Source organism: Mobula birostris, chromosome 13 (assembly GCF_030028105.1).
Source record: "Mobula birostris isolate sMobBir1 chromosome 13, sMobBir1.hap1, whole genome shotgun sequence".
Lineage (NCBI taxonomy): Eukaryota > Metazoa > Chordata > Chondrichthyes > Myliobatiformes > Myliobatidae > Mobula > Mobula birostris.
In genome coordinates, this window is record NC_092382.1 from 86,786,532 (window position 1) to 86,806,276 (window position 19,745).

General features: G+C 47.1%; 1 protein-coding gene across 2 annotated transcripts; it reads right to left on the reverse strand.

The window, feature by feature from the left end:
• Positions 1 to 1,345: 1,345 nt before the first annotated feature.
• LOC140207729 (uncharacterized) lies at positions 1,346 to 19,405 on the reverse strand. 2 transcript variants are annotated; one of them, XR_011888634.1, is made up of 3 exons: positions 19,380 to 19,405; positions 8,437 to 10,960; positions 1,346 to 1,915 (listed from the first exon to the last, which is right to left on the reverse strand). XR_011888634.1 is itself a non-coding variant. In XM_072276281.1 (2 exons), exon 2 carries the CDS (start codon positions 10,554 to 10,556, stop codon positions 9,183 to 9,185), a length of 1,374 nt encoding a protein of 457 aa, XP_072132382.1. In that variant the 5' UTR covers positions 10,557 to 10,960; positions 19,380 to 19,405; the 3' UTR covers positions 8,394 to 9,182. The 2 variants fall into 2 exon arrangements, 1 of the variants encoding a protein (XP_072132382.1); XM_072276281.1 differs by lacking the exon at positions 1,346 to 1,915 and having other exon boundaries at positions 8,394 to 10,960.
• Between the last annotated feature and the right edge of the window lie 340 nt (positions 19,406 to 19,745).

Genomic DNA, 19,745 nt, shown 5'->3' on the forward strand with positions numbered 1-19,745 from the left:
GAAATACATTTTTTAAATCTTTCCTTTTTGAATTAAAATTTCAATTTAATTGGGTTTTGGCAAAAACATTGTTTGACCCAGTTTGTCTTTTAAATAAGCCCTTAATTGAAGGTAGCAAAATAAAGTGTTATTTGATATTTTATATGTATTCTTTAGTTGTTCAAATGCCATCAATATACCTCGTTCATAGCAGTCTCCTATAGATCTAAGCCCTTTTTGGTACCAATTATGTAAAAGTTGATTATCCATTGTAGAAAGAATAAGTCTGTTTTGGATCAAAAGTCTCCTTCCTAATAACGATTTCTTTATTTCATTATCAACGTTTATCTTATTCCATAGATCAATCAAATGTTTTAATATAGGAGATTCTTTCTTTTCCCGTATCCATTTAGATTCCCATTTATATATAAAATCTTCGGGTGTATTTTCGGGTGAATAAGTAGATTAAATTCAAACTTATCTGATCAATGCTTTCGGTGTAATCAAGAAATTGGTACCTTCTTACATTCTACTTGGTCTTGTTCCAAAATTCAACCTTTCTGGATAAATTTAAGATTTTTATTGGAACAAATTACTGGAACTCAACTTCCACATAACCCTATATTGTTTCTATTAGGTAATACTGAAGGGATAAAACCGAAACTTAAACTGAATAAATATCAGAAAGAATTTATAAAAATTGCATTGGCAGTAGCCAAGAAGGCTATAGCAGTTACTTGGAAATCGGATTCGTATTTAAGTATGAATCGTTGGAATACTGAAACTTCTAGTTGTATTCTACTCGAAAAAAATTACTTTTAAGAGATAAATATGATACATTTTTGGATATTTGGCGCCCTTATTTACAAACGATAGGATGGCATATTTAGTTGCTCCGATGATAAAGATGTTGGTCCCTTGGGGAAAGTAATAAACAAATATACTAAATTTATTTTGAATCCCATGGAGCATGTGGAAACCTTCCACTATCCAGGCAGTTCTTCTTTCTTTTTTTTTCTTTCTTTTTCAGGTAGGGGTATGTATCGGGGGGAAGGGTTAAGGGGATGGGGGAGGGTATATATTATCATTCTATGCAATCACTTCGAAAATTCAATAAAAATTATATTTTAAAAAAACAGCACACCTGTCTGTCTTATCTTCAAACCAGGTGCTGAGGTTGGCAGGTACTGGGAGCAGATCGTACGCTGCTCTGCATAGAACAGAAATGCGGAGCGGTTCCATCTGCCACAGAACATTCCAAGATAGATGTCGTTGTTCAAAACTTTCCCACCAGGTCCAAGCCCCTTGTTTGGCCAGGCCAGGGGTTTTAGCTAACCTCTTCTCCTCTTCTACCTGTCGTATTTCTTGTGTTACAAGCTCAAGGCGCTCCTTACCTGTAGAAGATGACCACCACTTGCGGGTTGTCCATCCAAATTCCTGGCGGCCTAGCTGGGTAGCCCCAACCGTCTCCTTGTGCTTCAGTCTAGACTCTACCTCATCAACTGCTACACGGGCTGACCACTTCCTGCCTGATCGCACGTCCAGCTGGGTGTTCCTGATGACAGGGTCTTTTGAGTCTCGAAGCATCAAGAATGATCTTACCTTGACTACCTTGACCTCCTCAACAAGGGATTGCACTGGGATGGTAAGCTTTGTCTGGCTACTGTGGATTGCAACATTGGTGAGGCTGCTCGGTACTCCAAGCCACTTCTTCACATACTTGTTGATCTTCTGTTCCATTGCCTCAACGTGTGACATTGCCACTTCATAGACAGTTAGTGGCCACATTATCCGTGGCATCAGTCCGTACTGCAAGCACCACAACTTCAACTTGCCAGGCAAACCACACTTGTCAACAGACATCAGACCTCTGCTGACCTGTTCTCCTGTCTCTTGAACCCTCTTGGTGTCTTTCAGCTCCTCTGTGTAGAAATAACTACAAAAAAAAAAGAATAGGCGCCACATAAGTAACTTATCAGTCTTGTGCACATAGGATTTTAATATGTTGGAGCTCACGCCGCCGATCCCCTCCACACGTCCTTCCGAGACTTCGGCCACCCTCCAAAGCCCCAAGGTCTGGTGTCCGCCGCCCTGGAACCACTGTCCGTTCCACACACATCCGCTCTCTCCGCTCGCCTCTCGAAAAGCCCGCGCTCCTTAATTCAGTACACATATATAAGATAACAGAACATGACTTCCATTGGCTAACAAATGAATACAATTTCCATTATCTCCCTGTATAACCCAAACATTGCTGTTACAGAGAACCCCTTGCTCAGCAGTTAACATTACGAGAAACCATTTTGATATGACACTTCAGAGAAGCCATTTTGGTAATAAGCGATCAACAGTTAACCGTCCACCTAGCATATTGAGAGCCCAACATTCCACCCCGCCCCACCGAAATAAGTCATGCCCTCATCACATTCAGATCATTCGCCATCCCTTCCTGCAGAATGCACAGCCCAATCCACGTGCAGAAAGCAGTGATCTGACTCCCCAACACAGTGGAGATCAGACCTTGTTCCCCAGGTGCTACGTAGGCCAACCTCTCTGGGGGTTTCCCACTCCTCTAAGGCCTACGCACCCCCTTGTCTACCCCTTCTGCCTCGGACACTACAGGGGACCCTTTTAAACTACGAGGCAAATCCTCCCCCGAGCGGTCACCAAAGCCCCTCTGCACCTCGGAACCGTCTATCTCTTGTCCAGGCCCTACATTCTCTCCTCCAGGGCCCTGTGGTACCACGGACTGCCCCTCACTAGCCCACTCTAACCCAGTGGGGGAAAGGCCAGGATCTCTTTCTCCGTCCGGGGACCATCAGCGAACGGCAGAATGTACCAACCATCCCAGTCATCAACTTCCAAATCAGCATCCCTCACAGGGGCTGGGCCTGGGCCCATCTCTCCAGGGGTGGGCACGTTCTCCACCCTGCGGGGGCACAGAGTCCTGGCACGGTGTGCAGCCACCTCTTCAGGCTCCTGCTCTACCTGCACATCTTGCCCCAGCGGCAACAGGTGATTCCGATGGAGAATCTTGACAGACCCCTTTCCATCCTCAGGCCATACCCGGAAAACCGGCAGGTTTGGGATTTAACTCTCCATCACATAGGGCGTGGCTGCCCAGCGATCAGCCAGTTTGTGTTTTCCCGGTAATCCCAGATTCCTGATGAGGACTCGGTCTCATGGCAGGAGTTGAGTGAACTTTACTTTCTGGTCGTTCCTCCTCTTATTTCCCTGATTCTGTTGGGCGGCTGCCTCCCCGGCCAACTCGTAAGCTCTTTTCGGTTCTTGCCTCATATCAGACACATACTTCAAGTAAGGCTTCGGTGACACCTCACCCGTATCAGCCTCGAAACAAAGGTCAAAGGGCAACCTTGCTTCGCGCTCAAACACGACATAATAGGGCGAGTAACCAGTAGCTTCATTGCGTGTGCAGTTGCAACAGTGAACAAGATGCCCAATATGTCGACTCCAACAATTCTTTTTGCTGATCTCCAGAGTCCCGAGCATGTCTAGTAGTGTCCGATTGAAGCTTTCCAGCCGGGGATCACCCTGCGGATGATAGGGCGTGGTTCTCGATTTCTCAACCCCCAGCATGCCCAGAAACTCATAAATGAGTTTGCTCTCAAAGTCTCGTCCCTGGTCAGTATGGATCCAGCGGGGAAGACCAGAATGCACAAAATACTTCTCCCATGGCACTTTCGCCATGGTAGTCGCCCTCTGATCCTTGGTAGGGAAAGCTTAAGCATACCTGGTGTAGGGGTCAGTGATGACCAGGACATTTGCTGTGTTGGTGGCATCGGGTTCTATGGACAGGAAATCCATACACACCAGGTCCAAAGGCCCCGCACTCTGCTAGTGGGACAAAGGGGCAGCCTGCCCGGGCAGCGTCTTCCGCCGTGTGAAACGAATGTAGAACTTGGTGTACTCTTCAACCTCCGTCCTAATCCAGGGCAGTAAAACCGATCCTTGAGCAATCCACAGGTATTTTCAACCCCCAAATGCCCAGAGCCATCATGGAGGGACTTCAACACAACCTTCCGATACTTCTCTGGCAGGACCAGCTGCCAACACCGCGGTCGGTCGGGGCTGACGTTACCCGGTATAACATTTGGTTCTTCAACCTCAACCAAAGCCATTCTTTCAGTAACAGGGATGCGGGACCGTGCTTGGCCTTCTCCGTCCGTGCAACATCCCCCTCTTCCACGGCATGCCAGACCGGGCCTATGTCTGGGTCATCTTGCTGAGCAGTGGCCACTTCCCCAGGGCTTAACCCCGGCAACTGCGTGGTCTTCAGAGCAGTCATGTCACAGTACACTGGAGGCAGAGCATCACTGGATGTCCCCAATGAGTCGACTGCTCGATACGGCCTCTCCTTCTCCTCATCCTGCACGATGATAGCAAACTCGCACATCACCTTCACCCCGGATGCAGGAACCCTCTCCCACTCCTCGTCCTTCCCCAGCTCCTCATGGCCCCGTCGGGACAGCGCATCTGCGTCGACATTCTGGCTCCCCGGCCGGTACTTCAGGCTGAAATCATATTAAGACAAAGCTGCCAGCCACCGATGGCCTGTGGCATCCAGTTTCGCTGAGGTCAGGATGTAAGTGAGCGGGTTGTTGCCTGTCCGCACCTCAAACTTGGCCCCATAGAGATAGTCACTCAGCTTATCCACCACCGCCCATTTCAACGCCTGGAGCTCCAAATTGTGAGTGGGATAGTTCCTTTCCGAAGGTGACAAACTCCGGCTGACAAATGCCACAGGCCTCAGGCCAGCGCTCTGATCCTGATATAGAATAGCCCCAAACCCCTCACGACTAGCGTCAGTGTGTAGCACGTCGGGCAATCGGGGGTCCGCAGAGGCAAGCACCAGCGCCTGAGTCAGCATCTCCTTCAGCGAATGGAAAGCCGCTTCACATTTGTCATCCCATCTCTGTCCGAAGGGATCTGACGGGTTCAAATATTCTCCCACCTCCCGTCCTTTCCTCCCCTTCCCCCCCTGTCCCAGGGGAGGGTAGCCACGCAGGAACTGGTTCAAGGGATGACTCATCCCGGTGTAACCTTTCACGAATCTCCGATAGCACCCACAGAAGCCTAGGCACGAGCGCAGAGCACTCATGGTCTGGGGCCTTGGCCAGGTGGTCACCGCTTCGATCTTAGCCGTGAGTCGCTACACCATTCCGCGAGACAACGTGTCCAACATAGCTAACAGTCGTCTGACAGAACTGACACCTGTCCAGGGAAAGTTTTAACCCTTCCTGCTTCAGACGGCTGAGCACCTTCATTAGTCTCACTTCGTGTTCTTCCAAGGTGAATCCAAATACTATGAGGTCGCCCAAATACACGAGCACTTCGAGCAGGTTCATATCCCCCACTGTCTTCACCATGACCCTACGGAAAGTGGCAGGGGCCACCGATATGCCATGGGGCATCCTTCCGAACTGGTAAAATCCCAGAGGGCACATGAAGGCCATCTTCTCCTTATCGGTCTTACTCATCGGGATCTGGTGATATCCACTCCTCAAATCCAACACGCCAAACCACTCCACCCCACTCAGACAGGCCAGCGCGTCTTCGACCCGGGGAACTGTGTACTGATCAGGGACCGTGCGCCTGTTCAGTGTTCTATAGTCCACACACATACAAACCTTCCCATTCTTCTTCCAGGCCACTACGATAGGAGACGCATAAGGGCTTCAGGACTCTGTGATGATCCCAGCCTCCTTCAACTTACACAAATGCTGCCGCACGTCTTCCACATCTGCAGGGGCCAGTCTCCGTGATCGTTCTCTAAACAGATAACTCTCAGTCACCCGTATGGTGAGGCGAGTGCTCCTGGAACAACCCACATTAAATTCGTCAATGGAAAAAATATCTGTCATCGTCAACATCTTCTCCACCAGCCTCCGCTTCCAACCCTCCGGCACAGGGGATGCCTCAAAGTTAAAAGCTTCAGCTGTCACCTTAGGCCGTTTTCCCGACAGCTCTCCCCAGCTGGCCTCACGGGGGCGCTATGCATCACCATCAGCAGAAACAAATGCGTCAGAGGCATTCCCCGCCTAAAGGTGACCTCTCGCGCAGTCGTGTTCCTGACGGTCACCACCAGCCTGCGTGCCTGCACCACCGAGGGCTTCTGCAACTCGGGTCTCACCAGCACCCCAGCAGGGAATCTCGACGCCCCCTCAAGGTCTTCCGAGGTGTCCACTAAAAGGGCTTCACCCTCAGGCACTCCCGGGGATCTAGGGATCCCCATCACACTTGCTACTTCACCGGGCCGTACCACCCTGGGCTTCGACTGGGCACACAACACAGTGACTCATTCACACGCCGCATCCAGCCCCGGGTGACCCCACGCTTCCTCAAAAGCAGCTCAGAACACTGGGTGCACTGACAGGGTCTCCAAAGTCTTTCTCAACTTCTCCTTACAGGTTCCGAAGAGTCTCTGCACAATAGGGGTGTTGGTCCCCACCAGAATGGACACACCCCCAGTCTCACCGGTGTCGGGGTAAACCAGTACCAGGGTCTCATGAGCCTCAGACACCCTCACCTCAGCTTCCAGGAACTCCAGTTTCACAGACAAATAGCCATCGTACGGGTAATCACCATCACTGATACCCCACATTTCCAGTGCACTGAAAGGTGTCAGGGGTAAATGCGCCAGATACTGATTGTACAATGACCGGTACAGTAATGTGACCTGCGACCCCGTGTCGAGTATGGCTTTTGCATCTGTCCCCTCTCTCGGGGTCCCACCAATACTTCTGGGATAGGGTCTTTTCCTCTCGAGGGCCCCGTGGCACATTGTTGGGAACATATTTTTCCCGAAGACTCCAGTCCGTACTCTCACTGAGTCTCTTCTAAGTTTCCCAACACCCCCCTCCTCTCCGGCTGGGACACCCACGGGCTCTCCCTCCAAGGGGCTCTCTGCCATTCACATTCCCACCTGAAGTTCCCCTCTTCCTCACAGTTATGGAACACGCCTCGTCTCGCGAGACCCCAGCCTCTGCCTGGCCCCAGTGCTGTCTGTCCCTTCAGGGAGGGGCTTTTCCCACTAGTCCCCCCATGCGGAGAGACTCCGCCTGCCACAATCTCTTTTGCTATCTCCCGCATGGATCTGGCCCCGGCCATTTCACCACAAGGAGCTGCTACCGAGGACGGCACCGTACTAACGAGGCCCTCTTCCACTTCCAATGTGTTCTCCTCCTCCCCTACCTCTCTGAGCAACCGAACAAAAGACGCGTTCTACGGGGCTGCTGGAGGCTCATAGCGACTGCATCATGTCTCTGCATGCCCCTGGCTTACTGGTCGATCCTTATCTAATCCACCTCATTCCCTGAAATGATCCCCGGAGTCTCAAGCAATTTAGCCTTCGCTCCAGGCGGAAAAGATACTCAGAAAGCTTTTCCCCTTTATCCTGACACAAATTCTGAATTCCCCGTAAAAGCTCCGCCCTGCCCCCAGTTAGCCCAAAAGCCTCCTCTAATGCTTCTAGACCCTTGTGGAGGCCCCATGTGCCACCTAGGCACTGAGGGTTCAGACAACGAATGCTTCCAGATACTCCTTCCAGGAAGCCAAGGGCTGGTTAACTTCCACGCCTTTTACCACCTCAGCTGCCACCCTTCTCAAACTTTCTCCCAATCTTTGCCGCTTCTCCTCCTCAGAACACTGCTACTCACCGAGCAGCTGAGAAGTATGTTCTGCCCAGGTTTCATCATCATCTTTCCCTTCGGGAATGGGAGTCCTCCCTGAGAAAATCCTTAACTTCTGACGTGGATCCCCCGCCCTGGTCACCAGGGAGATAATGGCTGAAGCCAACTCAGAGCCTTCCCCCTTCCGTGGGGAATGAGAATCAATTACATTCTCAAAATCTGACCACTCCCTTCCTTCATCCTTCAAAAACGACAGACCCACTCTCTAAAATCTGCGCCCCAAGCTGCGGGCAACGCTACTGGTGTCCCTTCAAACCCTTCCTCCATGACAGTGTGCACACCCCATAGACCCGCCTCACCTACGTCACTGATACACGGCTGCAGTCCCAATTCCTTGACGTCAGCGCCCGTCTGTAACAGCACAAAGGCTGAGTCCCACATTTTACCAATATTTCTGCTTACAACCTCAACCTTACCGATAGCTCTGACCATAGTCAAACATCGAATTAACACATCGTCCGGAGTACGTATGTCCACCCCCTTAGTACGCAGGCATGATTAACTGGGACATCATCGATCTCACACCAAAGTTCAATCTTATCCGAGTCCATCTCCCCTAATTTAAACCCGGTGACTTACTCTGTATCTGACAGAATTCAAATCCTGGACGAGCCCCCACAATGTAACATCTTTCATCCCACCGGAACATACTTTATAGCAATTCGTAATGATGGGTTAGTAGAAACAACTAAAAGAAAAGGCGCCACATAAGTAACTTATCAGTCTTGTGCACATAATATTTTCATACGTTGGAGCTCACGCCTCCAATTCCATCCACAATGTCCTTTCAAGACTCCGGCCACCATCCGAACCCCCGAGGTCTGGTATCTGCCGCCCTGGAACCGCTGTCCGTTCCCCACACATCCGTCCTCTCCGCTTGCCTCCTGAAAAAGCCCCCGATCCTCAGCTCAGCACACACATGCAAGATAGCATAACATGACTTCCATTGGCTGGCAAATGAATACAATTTCCATTATCACTAATTATAACCCAAACATGCTGTTACAGAGAACCCCTTACTCAGTAGCAAACAGTACGGGAAGCCGTTTTAGTATAACACTTCAGAGAAGCCATTTTGTAATTAGCAATTAACAGTTAACAGTCCAACTAATATTACTAAGAACACTACACAGAATATTAAACTCCAGTCCCATTAAAGGTGAATATGCAGCAGAAGAAACTCCTCCCATGCCCAGTGACCAGGGTGCAGAACTGGGTGTGGTGAGCAGCAGCAATAATTGCAGAGTTCGGCACTGACAGTCACTCTCGAAATTGCATCAGCAACAGTGATAGACAAATATCCAGCATACAGCTTATTGAAACTTTCTCCCAAGTGTGAACCCGGTAGTATGTCACAAGGTTAGATTACTAAGTGAATCTCTTCCCACATTCACAGCACTTGACCGGCTTCTCCCCAGTGTGAACTGAATGATGCACATACAGTTGAGGTGACTGAGAGAATCTCTTCCCAAAGTCTGAGCAGGTGAACAGCCTCTACCCAGTGTGAACTGACTGGTGTGCCAATAGTTCGGATGACTGAATGAATCCTCTCCCACATTCTGAGCGGGTGAATGGCCTCTCCCCAGTGTGAACTGACTGGTGTCTCAGTAGGTGAGATGCCCGAGTGAATCCCTTCCCACAGTCTGAGCAGGTGAATGGCCTCTCTCCAGTGTGAACTCGCTGGTGTCTCTGTAGGTTGGATGAATGTGTGAATGCCTTCCCACAGTCTGAGCAAGTGAATGGCCTCTCTCCAGTGTGAACTCGCTGGTGTGCCAGCAGATTAGATGACCGAGTGAATCCCTTGCCACATTCTGAGCAAGTGAATGGCCACTCCCCACTGTGAGCTGACTTGTGTGCCAATAGTTCGGATGACTGAATGAATCCTCTCCCACATTCTGAGCAGGTGAACGGCCTCTCTCCAGTGTGAATTGACTGGTGTGTCAGTAGGTGAGATGCCCGAGTGAATCTCTTCCCAGAGTCTGAGCGGGTGATTGGCCTCTCCCCAGTGTGAACTGACTGGTGTGTCTTGAGGTTGGATGACCGACGGAATCTCTTCCCACAGACCGAGCAGGTGAATGGCCTCTCCCCAGTGTGAACTGACTGGTGTGTCAGTAAGTGAGATGCCCGAGTGAATCCCTTTCCACAGTCTGAGCAGGTGAACGGCCTGTCTCCAGTGTGAACTCGCTGGTGCACCATTAGGTTGGATGACCGAGTGAATCTCTTCCCACAGACTGAGCAGGTAAACAGCCTCTCCCCAGTGTGAACTCGCTGGTGCGCCATTAGGTTGGATGAATGACTGAATCTTTTCCCACAGTCTGAGCAGGTGAATGGCCTCTCCCCAGTATGAACTCGCTGGTGTACCAGCAGATCAGATGACTGAGTGCATCCTTTCCCACATTCTAAGCAGGTGAATGGCCTCTCCCCAGTGTGAACTGACTGGTGTGTCAGTAGGTGAGATGACTGAGTGAATCCCTTCCCACAGTCTGAGCAGGTGAATGGCCTCTCCCCAGTATGAACTCGCTGGTGTACCAGCAGATCAGATGACTGAGTGCATCCTTTCCCACATTCTGAGCAGGTGAATGGCCACTCCCCAGTGTGAACTGACTGGTGTGCCAATAGGGTGGATGACTTAGCGAATCCCTTTCCACAGTCTTTGCAGGTGAATGACTTCTCCCCAGTGTGAACTCGTTGGTGACTCTGTAGGTTGGATGACTGAGTGAATCCCTCCCCACAGACCAAGCAGGTGAACGGCCTCTCTCCAGCGTGAACTCTCTGATGTACCTTCAGTTTAGATGAGCAAGTGAATCTCTTCCCACAATCCGAGCAAGAGAACGTCCACTCCCCGGTGTGAACTGACTGGTGAGCCATCAGGTCAGATGACCGAGTGAATCCTTCCCCACAAATTCAGCAGATGACCAGCCTCTGCCCAGTGTGAACTGACCGGTGTGTCCACAGGTGGGAAGACCAACTGAATCCCTTCTCACACACAGAACAGATGAATGGCCTTGCCCAGTGTAAACTTGCTAATGTACCTTCAGTTCAGATGACTGAATCCATTCCCACTGTCTGAGCAGACGAATGGGTTCCTCCCTGTGTAAAATGACGGGCATGCCAGTCAGTCAGATGATCGAGTGAATCCCTCCCCACAGACTGAGCAGGAAAGATGATCGAGTGAATCCCTTGCTCCACTTCTTAAATATCGAGACAGAGACAGCAAAATTGGCGTGCCATGTTCGAGATTCCCAAAGACAAATTCCCTGTCCTTTTTAAACCTGAAAAAAGATTTACAAAATCCATCAATGGGTGAAGGATAACATTTCAGATAAGATCACTTTAGTTGCCAAGGTGTGACATCGCACTATTAATGTGAAGTTCATCCCAAGTTGGAGAGAGAAATCATCTTCTAGCTGGTCACAGTGCTGGTGACTGGAATGACCATCAAATTCTCTGATGCTCTTCCTGTCTCTATAAGAATGGGGCATTTCTGCCAACTCCAATCTGTGACCTGGCTCGGTTTGACTCTGTCCATTGGTGTTATTCCCTGTTCTGCCTGAGCGGCATTGCCTGTCCTCACAGTAACTGAAGCACTCTCACACATATAGCCTTTGTTAATGTGCAGCTCGGATTTTCTTTATGTACTGTTAACTGAAAGTGCCACAGTTTTAATGCCATGTAAATATCTCCTACTCAGATGTATGGTTGGTCTGCACAGCTGTTAAAAGGAATTCGAGTGAATATTAGTATTACTGAAGGTTCTTGTCACAGTCATAGAAAAGTACAACACAGAAACAGTTGGTGTTGTAGTATTTGGTGTTGAACTATTTAAACTTTCCACTCCCATACCCCTACAATCCCGGTACCTATACAAACTTCATAAATGTTGAAATTGAGCTCACATACACCAGTTGTGCTGGATGCTCATTCCACACCTAGATGACCCTCTGTGTGAGGAAGTTTCCCCTCATGTTCCCCTTAACATTTCACCTTTCACCCTTAACCCATGGCCTCTGGTTGTAGTCCCACCCAATCCCAGCTTGCATTTATCCTATCTATAACCCTCATAATTTTGGTACACCTCCATCAAATCTCCCCTTAATCTTCTACATTCCAAGGAATAAAGCCCTGGCCTGTTCAATCTTTCCTCATAACCTAAGTCCTCCAGACCTGGCAACATCCTTGCAAATTTTCTCTGAACTCTTTCAACCTCTTTAACATCTTTCCTGTAAGTAGGTCACCAAAACTGCACACAATACTCCAAATTAGGCCTCACCAATGTCTTGTACAAAGTCAACATAACATCCACCTCCTGTACTCAGTACTTTGATTTATGAAGACCAATATGCCAAAATCTTTCTCTCCATCCCTATCGAACTGTGACACCACTTCCACTAAAATATACACCTGTATTCCCAGATCCCTTTCTTCAACAACACTCCTCCATGCCCTACCAGCCACTGAGAAAGACCTACATTTGTAGGTCCTACCAAAGTTCAACACCTCACATTTGTCTGCATTAAATTCTATTTTCCAATTCTCAGGCCATTTTTCCAGCTGCTCCAGTTTGCACTGCAAGCCATGATAGTCCTCGCACAGTCTGCTAAACCCCCAGTCTCGGTTTCATCCACAAATTTGCTGCTCCAGCTAACCATGTTATCATAGAACATTAGAGCACAGAAACAGGCCTTTTGGCCCTTCTTGGCTGTGCCGAACCATTTTCTGCCTAGTCCCACTGACCTGCACCTGGACCATATCCCTCCATACACCTCTCATCCATGTATCTGTCCAATTTATTCTTAAATGTTAAAAAAATAACCCGCTTTTACCACCTCGTCTGGCAGCTCATTCCATACTCCCACCACTCTCTGTGTGAAGAAGCCCCCCTAATGTTCCCTTTAAACTTTTTCCCCTTCACTTTTAACCCATGTCCTCTTTTTTTTCTCCCCTACCCTCAGTGGAAAATGCCTGATTGCATTCACTCTATCTATATCAATCATAATTGTACATACCTCTATCATGTCTCCCCTCATCCTTCTACGCTTCAGGGAATAAAGTCCTAACCTATTCAACCTTTCTCTGTAACTCAGTTTCTCAAGTCCTGACAACATCCTTGTAAACCTTCTCTGCACTCTTTCAACCTTATTAATATCCTTTCTGTAATTAGGTGACCAAAACTGTACATGATACTCCAAATTCAGCCTTGTCAATGCCTTATACAACCTCACCATAACATTCCAACTCTTATACTCAATACTTTGATTTATAAAAGCCAATGTACCAAAAGCTCTCTTTATGACCCTATCTACCTGTGATGACACTTTTAGGGAATTTTGTATCTGCATTCACAGATCACTCTGTTCTACTGCACTCTTTAGTGCCTTATCATTTACCTTGTATGTTCTACCTTGGTTTGTCCTTCCAAAATGCAATACCTCACACTTGTCTGTATTAAACTCCATCTGCCATTTTTCAGCCCATTTTTCCAGCTGGTCCAAATCCCTCTGCAAGCTTTGAAAACCTTCCTCACTGCAGATTACTGATATAGATGACAAACAATAACAGACCCAGCACTGATCTCTATGGCACACCACCAGTCACAGGTTGCAGTCAGAGAGACAAACATCTGCAACACACTCTGGCTTCAGTGCGTCATCCAATTTAATGTCTAATCTTAAGTGCTGAGTGACTGAACCTTCTTGACCAATCACCCATATGAGACCTAGTCAAGTGCTTTGCAAAAGTCCATGTAGACTACATCCACTGCTTTGCCTTCATCCACTTTCCTTATAACTTCCTCGAGAAAATCTGTAAGATTGGCTAGACGTGACCTGCCATGCACAAAGCCATGCTGCCTATCCTTAATCAGTCCACATCTATCCAAATACTTATACATCTGGTTCCTGCACATGTGTTGCAATAACTTTCCCCCTACTGATGTCAAGCTCACCAACATAAGATTTCCTCATTTATTTTTAGAGACTTTCTTGAACAGCAGAACAACATTGGCTGTCCTCCAATCCTCCAGTCTGTCACCTGTCACGAAGGGTGAATTATATATCTGTGCTTGGGCCTCGACAATTTCTGCACCTGTCTTCTGCAGGGTCCCAGGGAACAACTTGTCAAGCCCTGGGGATTTATCAACGCTAATTTGCCATAAGACAGCAAACACCTCCACCTCTGTAATCTGTACAGGTCCATGAAGTTGATGCTGCTTTGCCTCACTTCCATAGACTCTGTGTCCATCTCCTGAGTAAATACGGATGCAAAAAATATCTCTCACATCTATTTTGTCTCCTCATATGGATTATCATTTTGATCTTGCTGAAGATTAATTTTTTCCCTTGCAATCTTTTTGCTCTTAACATATCTGCAGAATCCATGAAGATTCTCCTTCACCTTGTCTGCTGGGGCAACCTCATGCCTTCTTTTATTTCTTTCATAAGTGTTCACTTGAATTTCTTGTACTTCATAAGTACCCCATTTGTTCCTATCTGTCTGTACCTGGTATGCACCTGCTTTTTATTGATCTGGGAGATGAAAGCCAAAGGGGTGATAGAGCTGCATGGTGGGAGGTGGGATGTGGCGGGGGTGTTAAACTAATTTTGAAGGTGGAATGGGAGCCTGAACAACAGAGCAGAGAGTGGAAGGGTTGTGGAGACTGATGTTGTTCAGATCTCAGACAAAGTCAGGAATGAAAAAGTTGAGCATGGTGCAGTGAATATGCTGAACCCTGTATATTTCAATACCAGGAGCATCGTAGGAAAGGCAGATGTGTTCAGGGCATGGATCAACAGCTGGAATTATGACACTCAGATCTGACAACTGTGGACTGGGACAGGCTGCTTTATGGTAAATGGGAGGCCTTCAAAGAAAAATTTTGAAAAATCTTGGATATGTGCTTGTCAGAATAAAAGTTAAAGATAGAAACTGTAGGAAGTATACGCAATTATGAGGGTTTAGATAGGGTAAATGCAAGCAGGATTTTTCCACTGAGGTTGGGTGCGATGACAACCAGAGGTCATGGGCAAATGGGGAAGGTGAAAATTTAAGAGGAACATGTAGAAAAACTCTTCACTGAAATGGTTGTGACAGTGTGGAATGAGATGCCAGCACAAGTGGCTCGTGCCAGTGGAATTTGACTATTTAAGAGAAGTTTGGATGGGTACCTGGATGGTAGGGGTATGGAGGGCTGTGGTCCCAGTGTGGGACGTTGCATCAGAGAGTTTAAATATTTTAGGCATTGTCTCGATGGGCTGAATGGCCTGTCTAACAGAACTTCTCCATCTCCCTATGACAGAGGAGCCGGCTGAACTTGATTGGAAGGGGAGACTGGTAGGATTAATGATGGAGCAGCAATTTCTGGAGATTCTGGGAGAATTTCAGGAGGTGAGTGATAGATACATTCCAAAGAAGTGGAAGCATTGGAAAGGCAGGAGGATACAACCGTGGCTGAAATGAGAAGCCAAAGCCAACATAAAAGCCAAAGAGATGGCAAATAATAGAACAAAAACTATTGGAAAGTTTTTAAAACTAACAGAAGACAACTACAAAAAAAATCAGATATGCTCAGGGCATTGAATTATGATTTGCAGTCATTAATGAGACTTGGTAGCATCCAACAGTCTGAGGCATTCAGAGGAACAAGATATCTGGGGCCTCAATATCTCTGGAAAGCCAAGGTTCCCTGAACCAGTTACCTTTCAACTTTTAATTTGGCAGGCTCATACAAACTCTACACATCAAAATTCCACTTCTGAAGGATGCCCACTTACCAAGTACTCCTTTGCCAGAAAACAGCCTGTCCCAATCCACACTTGTCAGATCCTTTCTGATACCATCAAAATTGACCTTTCTCCAATTTAGAATCTCAACCCGTGGTCCAGATCTCTCTTTTCCATATTTACTTGGAATCTCATGGCATTATGATCAGTAGATACAAGGTGTTCCCATACAGTAATTTCCATCACTTGCCCTGGATCATTTCCCAATATCTTATTGCACACTTCTACATTGGGAATTCTACATGTTGATTAAGGACACATTTGAAAAACTCTACCCCAGCTAGACCTTTTACAGTATGGGAGACACAGTCAATACTTGGAAAGTTATAATCACTTACTACATCAACATTTGTTTCTTAGCATAGTCTGCAATCTCTCTACAAATCTGTTCCTCTAGATCCTTTCCGATACCATCAAAATTAATCTTTCTCCAATTTAGAATCACAACTCATGGTCCAAACCTCTCTTTTTCCATATATACTTTGAATCTCATAGTATTATGATCACTAATTTCTGTCACCAGCCCTGGATCATTCCCTAACAGCCTATTGCATACTTCGATCTCAGGAGTTCTATGTACTGATTAAGGGCACATTTGACAAACTCTACCCCATCTAGTCCTTTTTAAGTATGGGAGTCCCAGTCAATATATGGAAAGTTATAATCACTGACTGAATCAACCTTTGTTTCTTGGCATGGTCTGCGATCTCTCTACAAATTCGTTCCTCAAAATCCCTCAGACTGTTGGGTGCAACCAAGTCCCAGAAATGGCTATAATATCATGTTTCCATGCCCTGAGCTCATCTGGCTTTCCTATGATGCTTCCTGCATTGTGATATACACAGCTCAGCACATTCATCACACCATGCTCAACCTTTTGATTGATGACTTTGTCTGAGCAACATCTGTCTGGGTGTCAAGAAAGCAACCTCTCCCTCAATGTCACAAAAACAAAGGAACTGGTTGTGCACTACAGCAGGGTTCCCCAACCTTTTTTGCACCGCGGACCGGTGAAAAATTGACAATATTCTTGCGGACCGGCCGACCTGAGGGCGGTGGGCAGTGTTCAAGTAGGGTTAAACTCACCTCAACATGTCTTTTACAGTTAGGGTTGCTGACTCTCTCACTCCCAAATAAGGGACAAAAGTAGCAGTCAAATATGGGTCACTTGTGTTTACCCCGAGAAAGACTACAATGACCATGAAGCCTTGCACGGACACTGTGTGTGCATGTGCGTACGTGCCGATTTTTTTTTACCACAAAACGGCTTTGGCTTAATCTTCCTGACTGCACTGTACATACATTATTTCTACCTTATATAGGCTGTGTATTTATCATATCATTCCTGCTTTTACTACGTTTGTATATGTTAGTGTTATTTTAGGTTTTATATGTTACTTGGTATGATTTGGTAGGTTATTTTTTGGGTCTGGGAATGCTCAAAAATTTTTCCCATTAATGGTAATTGCTTCTTCGCTTCACGCCATTCCGGCATGAATGGTTTCATAGGAACACTCTACCTTAGCGGGGGAAATACGGGACAATCCATATGGGACAAACCAATTCAGCCCAATATACGGGATGTCCCAGAAAATAAGGGACAGTTAACAACCCTATGTTCAAGTTCAACAGTGCGTGACAGGGAATGAGGAAAGGTGCAGCTGACTCATATCGTTTCCTCGCGGCCCGGTAGCACATGCTTTGTGGCCCGGTGGTTGGGGACGGCTGTACAGCAGAAGGAATGTAGACAGGCTGATCACTATTGACATCAATGGATCTGGGGTTGAGAGGGTGAACAGCTTTAAATTCCTCGGCATAAACACCACCGATGATCTCATGTGGCCTGTACATACCGGCTGTGTCGTATGTGGCTGTGCACCCCATTCACCTCAGATGTTTGGGCAAGTCTAGTATCGGTCCCAAATCCTAAGAACTAAGAGCATCCTGACCGATTGCATCACTGCCTGGTATGGGAACTGAACTTCCCTCAATCGCCGGAGCCTGCAGAGAGTGGTGCGGACAGCCCAGCGCATCTGTAGATGTGAACTTCCCACTATTCAGGACAATTACAAAGACAGGTGCGTAAAAAGGCCCGAAGGATCATTGGGGACCCGAGGCACCCCAACCACAAACTGTTCCGGCTGCTATCATCCAGGAAACTGTACCACAGCATAAAAGCCAGGCCCAACAGGCTCTGGGACAGTTTCTTCCACCAGGCCATCAGACTGATTAATTCATACTGATGCAATTGTATTTCTGTGTTATAATGACTGTCCCATGTACAAACGATTTATTATAAATTACACATTGCACATTTAGATGGAGAAGTAATGTAAAGATTTCTACTCCTCATGTATATTAAGGATACAAGTCATTTCAATTCACCCTCTCCACTATCTGTTCTGGCATTCTGACTCCAATCCCTTCTGAAACCTTAATTTATCCTCCCCCCACCACCACACACTAGCCTTACCACTAGGATATTTGATCTCTGCTAGTTTTAATTCCCGAACTAACACATCCCCTATCAGCCCTTTGACATTCCTCTGCTTGGTAATCCCCCCTAACAGTTTCTAAAGTGGTCTACCTGCTGTTGTGTGTAATGGCCACACGAGTACTCTGCGATGGCTATTTAACCTCATTCCCCTTCCGGACTCTCACCCAGTTTCCTGTGTCCTGCACCTTGGCTGCAACTCACCTCTCTTCATGTCATATCTATCACCCCCTCCGATTCCCAAATGATCTGGAATTCATCCATTTCCAGTTCCAACTCCCTAACGTGCAGGGTTACAAGCTGCAGCTGGATGCACATCTTGTGGGTGAGGGCATCAGGGACACTGGAGTCTCCCCACCTTCCCACCAATGTCCCGTCTAATTTGTAATGATCGGAGTGCCGAAAAATCTTGTGCTGTGCAATTTTTACCCAATAATAACAACATGTGCACACTGAATTTTAAATAGAGAGGTATTTATTTTAACAGCTAGTAAATTACTTTAGTAAGGTATCCTCTGGGTTTGATCAAGTTCATCTGCACTCTCACACAACCTATGTAGCAGGCCTGTAGAGGGTGATGAAGGATTTTCTCACTCCAGTTTTTGCACACCGTCCATATCTGATTTACTTGCCAAATGAGACTTTAAAAAGTCAGGTTTCCAAATATCACTCCACTTCCTCCCACTTGCAAATTCTCCAGCAACTTTTGCATTGCCACAACACACACAGATAACACCAGTTTCTGTATTGTACATAAATATTTCCCCTGAACCATTCCCCACGTGACTGACGGCCAATGAATATGAAGGGAAGGGCAGTAGTCTGTCTCATTGGAGTCTGGCACATTTGTGATGTGAAAGCTACTTGTTGCTCAGGACAAAAGTGTTTGATATCATTATGTACCCAGAGAGAATGGGTCAAAACACGTTCCCACGGGCAGAAAAGTCCAGAACAAGAGGAGGTAGAACGAGCAACACACACAAAATGCTGGAGGAACTCAGCAGGCCAGGTAGCATTTATGGAAAAGAGTACTAATGCTGAATTCCTCCGGCATTTTGTGTGTGTTGCTTGGATTTTCAATATCTGCAGGTTTTCTCTTGTTTGTGATTGGAGGAGGAGCAAAGGTGATATTCTTAACAGCTGATGTAAAAGATTTTGTTCCCTTTCTCCGAGTTCCCAATCCTTGCATTTCGACAGCTGGAGCTCAGCTCTGTCTGAGAGATCCATCGGTTCCCATTTCCTCATCAGCCGGAAGCTCCCCGGGACCCGTGTACGGATCGCGGGGCTGAGAGAGAGGGAAGAGAACAGGACTGTCCAGGGATTGCGGGATTACGGGCCACAGTGTCTGGAACTCACAGCAATTGTCCCGAATTCGGTGTTTTTAAAAATCCCCACCCGCAACCGGGGAATATCTCTTACCTGGTGCCGAATTCCCAAGGCCTTTGTGCACTGCGCGCATGCGTGATATTCGTGATCTACGCATTCGATCGGCCCTTCAGCGACGGCGAAAATTGCTGCGCAGAGCTTTCTGGGTAATCACGGTGCCATTAAACATTTATGCAAACACCGTTTTCATGTCCATACCTCATTTTTTTTTGGTGTAGATAACTCAGCAGTTCTTTTAATTGAGAAAGCAGCTCTAATAAAACAATACACTTAATAGCATCAAAATTTCCGTGTGCCTAATGCCAAAGTAGAACCTTCTTACAAATGTAGATATGAAACACAAGGGATTCTGCTGTTGGTGGAAATGTAGACACATGCACACAAAATGCTGGAGGAACT